This window comes from Solanum tuberosum, unplaced genomic scaffold, assembly GCF_000226075.1.
Source record: "Solanum tuberosum cultivar DM 1-3 516 R44 unplaced genomic scaffold, SolTub_3.0 scf00145, whole genome shotgun sequence".
NCBI lineage: Eukaryota > Viridiplantae > Streptophyta > Magnoliopsida > Solanales > Solanaceae > Solanum > Solanum tuberosum.
This window is the reverse complement of record NW_006239069.1, coordinates 1,003,167-1,010,790: the sequence shown is the minus strand read 5'-3', so window position 1 is coordinate 1,010,790 and position 7,624 is coordinate 1,003,167. Positions and strand designations below refer to the sequence as shown.

The 7,624-nt window shown below is 33.3% G+C and overlaps 1 protein-coding gene across 1 annotated transcript; it reads right to left on the bottom strand.

Annotated features, from left to right (window-relative positions):
* Positions 1-644: 644 nt before the first annotated feature.
* LOC102594016 (probable methyltransferase At1g27930) lies at positions 645-1,538 on the bottom strand. Its single transcript, XM_006352132.2, has one exon. It carries the CDS (start codon positions 1,510-1,512, stop codon positions 655-657), a length of 858 nt encoding a protein of 285 aa, XP_006352194.2. The 5' UTR covers positions 1,513-1,538; the 3' UTR covers positions 645-654.
* Between the last annotated feature and the right edge of the window lie 6,086 nt (positions 1,539-7,624).

The following is a 7,624-nucleotide window of genomic DNA, read 5'->3' as shown; positions in this document are numbered from 1 at the left end:
GAAGGTGAAAGTGGGGTGATAGCGTGTATAGTTGGATAGGTGTGGGGAAGGGTGGTGGGATTGACTAATGGGAGGTTATGAGTATAACATTAAATAAGGAAGTGTAATCAATAGTAAAATCCCTATAATTATGTAAGAGATAATTATGGGGTATTCTTTTATTTAAATAATTTAATAATAATATAAAATTATAAAAAATCAACTTATTTAATAAAGTAAAATTTAATTAATTTATAAATGATTAGTGATATGTCATAACCCGTACTTAAACTGTTATAAGCATGAATTTTTTAAAAGTAGATTTAAAACCTGTAATATTGACTCTTAAATGTGTATATGGAGTGATTTTTCCTTACTTTTATTGAAAGGGGCCAAATTGCGCAGACTCTTCACTTCTAATGTCGAATCCTCCAAAAACACAAATTTGACACGCATTCTTGAAATTTTTGAAGAGTTCAAGCAACAATAGAAAAGACTACATACTTTATATAGATAATCTAAGTGATACTCAGAGTAAATAAATAGAATATAGTCTAAATAGTTTGAGTAAATGTAAACAAAGAAAACCGGAAGTTTGGAAAAATCAATACCAATATTTAAATAAACTGAAGAAAATTATAAAGTATAGACTATAGATAGATGCATTAATAAATTCTAACAAAAACTATTTCCCACATTAGAAGATGGAGGAATCTCAAAATGCCAAAGCCTTCCTACACCTTTGACCAAATATTTTCTACACAAGAAAAGTTCAGCATAAATCTTCTCTACTTTCCGTTCCACATCATGTAAAAACACATGTGTAACGCCTTTTCCTTTCCTATTTCTCGCCATAACCGCCGCCGAATAAATAGCTGCCATTCTACCTGGTGCTTCTGCAAAATACCCTCTTGGTGCATCTATCATAATCAGATCCCATTCTTTATTGTAAACTTCATCCGATAACATATCTAATGCTAATTTACAGCCATGATTGCCACGTATAAACGATTTCTTAGCTGAACAATCTGCTTCTTTATGAAAATGTTCAACTAACTCATCTGCCTCCGATAACATCGTCCGATATTTCACGGTCTCCGCGTGAAGAAACGGGGCGTCTTTTAGTATAGTCTCGACCCATTTAGGATCTTCCTCTAAAAATAATGTGTTTCCACGGGAATTAAATGAGGCCCACATTTGTGAATCATGGCCTAAACCAAATACAAGGAAATTACAAGGAGTACGATTTTTCAGAACGTCAAAAGATATCCTGATTTCGTTGATGTTCTGTTGAGGTATCACTCGCGATGTAGCGTAGTGTAAAATTGCATCGAGCAAGAGTTGTTGTGGATTTGACTTATCGACAAGAAAATTCCCCATGGTTGAAGCTTTATTGTTGTTGCAAAGGATCCAATTGTTCGACGTTTTGAGAAACAGAGAAATGAAAAGTACACCTCCTATTAAACCTACTAATGCTGTAACGAGGCACCATGATCTCTGTGGCTTGAAATGGTTATGACTCTGTTTTTGCATATTTTTGAAGGGATGAAATTGATATGTGATTTGAAGTATGAAACTTGTTAAAGAAAAAGGACTTTTATAACAAGAGTTCTTCATAAGCATTAATACTAACATTGACTTTTATAAAAAAAAATTTATCGACGTGATTAGTCATGGATGTATAGGTGATCCTATAATTATTGACACTTATTATTTTTTATCTCCAACTAAGATGCATGCATTATTCTTTGTAGAATCCAAATTATGTAGGGAAATTACGTGGTTAAGCAAATTTATACTACTTAATTACTCATCATAGTTATAGTTTGCTATAATTACCATTTGTGACTAACATTAACCATCAATTATGTGGGCTGACTTCGAATTGTATAATTAGTCACGTTTGTATAATTCGCCACATTTATATAATTCGCAACTAGCAATTCTTTGTTTGATTTGTATTTGTATATGACGATGATTTCCTTTGGTTTTTTAGTTTTGTCACCATATAAATTCAATCTTTTGTGTATAACTTTTTAAAGTTTGTATAAATGTGCAGTTTTTGGATTTTGTATAATATAATTTATATAATGTAATTTGTATAATATATTTTGTATAATTATTTAAAGTTCATATGTTTCTATTTGTATCGATTCGTTATTTCAAGTTTTATCATATTTGTATAATTCTAGGCTTTATATTACTCAATTATACAAAAACACACGAATTATACAAACATAGCAGCGTATTATACAAACATAGCAGCTAATTATACAAACGAGATACGGATTATACAAATTATTGCCCTCTCTCGCTCGCCTCTCTCCTCCCTCTCCCAATCTCACTTGTCATATATACAAATACATATGTATAATATACAATTATATGCGAAAGTTATTAGGCGTCGGGAACTTAATGACTGCCTGAAATATAATTTATTAAGATTTCAGCTATTAAATGTATTTATTTTTTAATCTCAATCTGAATTATTTAAATTTCAATTATTAGATGTCTTTTTGCATACTCCTTCTGTCCAACCATACTTGTCCACTAGTGATTTTTCATCCTTCTTAAGAAATTATAAATAGAAGGGTAATTTTACTTTATCATCTTTTAAATATAATAAATACAATGTCTTGAAAAATGTAATAGGAAAATGATTGTAATTAATGATTAGGGTAAATTAGGAACAAAATGTAAAATTATTCATTAATTTTATAAAGTGGACAAATATTGTTGAACATCCCAAAATAATATAGTGAACAACTATTGTTGAACGGATGGAGTACTGTATCATTTTGCCCTGATTATGATTGTTATACTGTGCTTTTTTTTAAAGAAAATATGTAATATCATTGTCGTGCCAGTGTTGAATTCTAAGGTAATAATATGTAATATCAATGATATTATATTACTAGGAAATTTATCCGCGCTTTGCACGGTATAACAATAATTAATTTTTTATAAATTACCTCTTCATGAAATATAACTTACAATACTTTAAATTTATATGAATTTGTTTTTTGGTGGAAACCCTTAAATTTATAAGTTATAATAGTATGGTGATAATAAAGAATAAGAACGAAATTAATATTTTTAATATATGATGTTAGCAAAATAGAAAATTAGCGAATCACAAATAATTTAGCAATCTAAAATTGATTACTTTTAAATCTGTAATATAATATGAATAAAGCTTGATTTTGTAGATCATCAACTTTTATTGAAAAATGAAAATAAAATTGACCCTATCTATTCTACTAATAAGGACATTGATATTAATTTGTTCAGATCAGACAACTGACTTATCAAAATCAAATTAATTGATTTGTTGTTCTATAAATCTTTTTTTGACATTAATTTAATCGAATTGCAAGGTCAGTTTTTAAATCTAATATTGTACATATCACCAACTGTAAATAAAGTTTCCATTTCAAAAATTTACTATGATAATAAATCAAGAAAAGATTAAAAAATAAACAAACATGTGTCGTATAAATAGAAAAAAACTTGCACAGTAATATGATATTCATAAAAAAAAAGAGGACCATCCAACAAAATAAATAAAAATTAATTAGTAAAAATAGAAAACTTAATAGCAAATAATCTAAAAGACCATATTGATAAGAGGTAGCATTTACGTTTATAAGAGGTTAATAGTACACACCATTTGTATATGTGAAAGAAGTCAAAAATGAATATTATGACAAAAGTGACGGGTTTTCAGGTTATGGATATGTCACGATCCAAAAATGGACGTGATGGCACTCGTCTTATCCCACCAAAACAAGTCAACCTAAAATCCAACCAATACGATAAATGCGGAAAACAAAGTCAACTTAATTAAACTCCCAAAACATGGTTGTCACGGGTACATGCCTCTAATGTGTTACAACAAATTGAAAGAAAATACAAGTCTCCAATGGCCTTGCTACTAGAATAGAACAAAATCATAAATAAGGAGAAAGAAGGTCTGCTGAGATGACAAGCAACTACCTCACAAATCTCCACAAGAAGCCTCGGAAAAGAAGAGAATATAAAGTATCACAAAGATTCAGGCTCGTAACCTACAAAAATGTAAAAGCAAGGAGTGATTACCAAACCACACGGTACTTAGCAAGTAAACATCTAAACACAAGCTAAGGGAATAGAATACAGATACTCCTTACCATTTCAACCGAACCTCCACAACTACAACTTGCATAAAACCAGTCCAACCTAACAGTTCACAATTTACATAGCTCACCAGCTCAACAACAACACTTTAACAATTACATATCCTCAACAACAAACAAAATATTCACCAATCACAAGTTCCACAGAAAGGCACTCACAAGATGAAGTTCACCAATGATAAAGATGTGCAATGCAATGTCATGTATAGTGATGCATGTCTGACCTAACGATACACACCCGTTGTCTCTCAGTCTGGGACCCATTGGGGACATATCTGTCCATGCATTCGTCGCGGTGTGCGACATGACCCTCGATATATAGTATCAATCGCGGCTCGCGACATGTCTCTCGATAATAGAATCCGCCACGGCGTGCGACACGTCCCTTGAAATATAGTATCTGTCGCGGCGCGCGACACGTCCCTCGAAATATAGTATTTGTTGTGGCGCACGACACGTCCCTCGAAATAGTACATCCTCTTTAATTTCTTATTCTTTCTCAATTCACATAACATTTGTCACAACCATGTCTCAGAACAATGCAAATGACATGTTCACATAAATAATGAGGAGATGAACATTTTCATTATAATGCACAATTCACAACAACACAATCGTGATACAACATCAACATGAGTCAATAAGCCTTTCAAACCATTCTCAACACATCACACACCAACAATTAATCACATTGTCTTTTATTACCCATTTGAGGTGAGGGTTCCCACCTTGTTGGTGAGGGTTCAATTCCTCATATTGTAATTTCCTCCCCCATTTTCCCTTCCCCTACCCCAATTTTTTTTAAAAATAATAAATAAATAAAAGTGTCACAGGACATGCCGGCTAGCCAATCTGTTTAGCCATGCGAACTCTTGCCTCAATGTTTTCAAATCGATTTTGAGTATGCCAGTTGTCTTCATGGAAATTGTTTATACCTCCCATCTTCATCCATTATGAAATTGTCAATAGATATCAGTGCATCACCAAGTTGCGAAAACATGAATGTGTGGATAAAGTATAGAATTATCATTTTGAACCACATCTTGTTTGTTATTCCATGTGTCCATATGAAATTATTGAACTAGACGTGCTTTGTTTATGCTTGTTTTTGCGCCAGGGAAGTACCCTTCAAACAACTTGCTCGGAGTGGATTTCGAATATCTAAAATCATCAAAATTGTTTGGACATTGCAGCCCGGTTATGATGATAAATTTTTTGATACTAAAATGTAATATATTTCCATTTTCATGAAGAATGTGAAGCTTGTTGGTGTTGCCTTGCTCCAACTCAAGAAGCAACAAACACTATGTAATTTGACCTTGATAATTACAATTAGGGATGTTGTTAAGATAAAGTTTATTCAAGGGAAATTAGTGTAATAAGTGTGATGAACTAAGTCGGTTAAGTTTGTTATTCATTTTATTCTTGTTGATGAGTTAGTTATTTTTGTTGTTAGTTAGTTAAATTCTAGAACCTTCTTATTATTGAGTCTGTATAAATCCTCTTCATCTTCATGAAATGAAGTTCAGTTTTCATTTCCCCCAAATTAGAGCATTCTTCATTTCTCCTCAAAGCTTCAGATCAGCATCAATGGAGAATCAATATTCTCCATCAATTTTCGTTTAACTCAATATGGTATCAGAGCCGTGACGGTTCTATTTCACTCTCCGCAGTTCAATTTTTTTTTTTGTTTCATCCCTTTTTCTTTCAGTAATTCAACTTCACACAGAATGGTACAGAGCAGTTATCAGGAAAGAATCAAATGGCAATCAACCTCCAGAACCTGTTTCTCTGGATCTAGCCAGTGTATTCTATGTTCATCCTTCTGAGAATGCTGGATCTACACTCGTCCCTGTCCTGTTCGATGGATCTGGATATCGTTCATGGAGATGAGCTGTTCTTCGAGGCCTATCAGTGAAGAACAAAACAGGTTTCATCAATGGGAAAGTGCAAAGACCATCTATAGATTCAACCGAATTTCCTCGTTGGGAGAGATGTGATGATATGGTCACCTCCTGGATTTTGAATTCTCTGTCCAAAGATCTCAGAGATAGCCTGCAATATGTAGACAATGCAAGAGAACTTTGGATAGAATTAGAGGACAGGTATGATCAAACTAATGGAGCTAAATTGTATCAACTTCAGCGCGAAATTAATGATCTCAGTCAGGGGAACTTGCACATTACTGAGTACTACACCAGAATTAAAAAGTTATGGGAGGAGCTTAACACATTAGACACAAATTCATAATGCACATGTGTGTGCATATGTACTGGTAAATCGAAAATGCATAAAGCTGAGTTGGATAGGAGACTTATTCAATTCCTGATGGGATTGAATGAAGTTTACACCATTGTGAGAGGCAGCATTTTGATGATGAATCCATTACCCACTATGGCTCAAACTTTTTCTATTCTTGTCCAGGAGGAGAAACAAATAGAGGTGAAGCCTCAGAACAGGTTCAATTTGGACTCCACTTCATTTTATGTGAATGCTACCAGTACTAGCACAAATTTCAGGACTAACTATGCTCCTAATAGAAACAATGAGGCAACAACAGGGCTCCTAACATGTCTAATCTCTTTTGTGACCATTGTAAGAAGACTGGTCATATCAAAGAAAAGTGTTACAAGCTACATGGCTTTCCTCCTGATTTCAAGTTTACTAAGGAAAAGAATGCAGGAACAGCAGCTACTACAAATGGTTTTTCTGAGGAGTTTCTGGAAGATACATGTGACAAGAATCATGAAGTAGGCTAAGGAAAAGGGAAAATGCATGAACAAAGTCTAACTCAACAACAAATTCATCAGTTGGTAAATCTACTGGAGCACTTTCAGATTCCAGGAGGAAGTAACACTGCAAAGGAATCTGGGAACAACTTGAATGGTGGAGCTGTTAACTTTGCAGGTATCTTAGCATGCTACTCTTCAATTAATGACATTGGAAATTTGTCATGTAAATGCCTAAAACTCTCTGTTTACTCTTGGATTATAGACTCAGGGGCCACACACCATATGACCTTCACAAAATCATTACTCACAAACCTCAGACCTTTACCCAGTCCTTTCCTAATTACCCTTCCAAATGGATATAAAGTAAAGGTGACAGAAATTGGTGATATACATCTGAATCCTTCACTCACTTTGTATAAAGTATTGTTTGTGCCTAGTTTTAAATTCAACTTGATATCAGTTCATTGTTTGGTTTCTCACCTGAAAGGAAATGTCAATTTCAATAATTTTTCTTGTTTCATGCAGGGCCCTTCAATGAAGAGCCCTCTGGAGATTGGTAGAGCACAAAATGGACTATATGATCTGTGCTCAAGATGTCACATTGCATGTTCTACTCCCATTTCTGCTCAGTTTCTACTTCTTCTGCTGCACCTATTTCCAGTTCTTTACCTTGTTTTTCTGATTTTACTATTGTTTGTTCCAATAGTATTTCCTATAAAACCTTGCATAACACTCATG

Excerpts from the sequence above, each read along its gene's own strand:
- LOC102594016 (XM_006352132.2), bottom strand. The coding sequence starts at position 1,512 with ATGCAAAAACAGAGTCATAACCATTTCAAGCCACAGAGATCATGGTGC.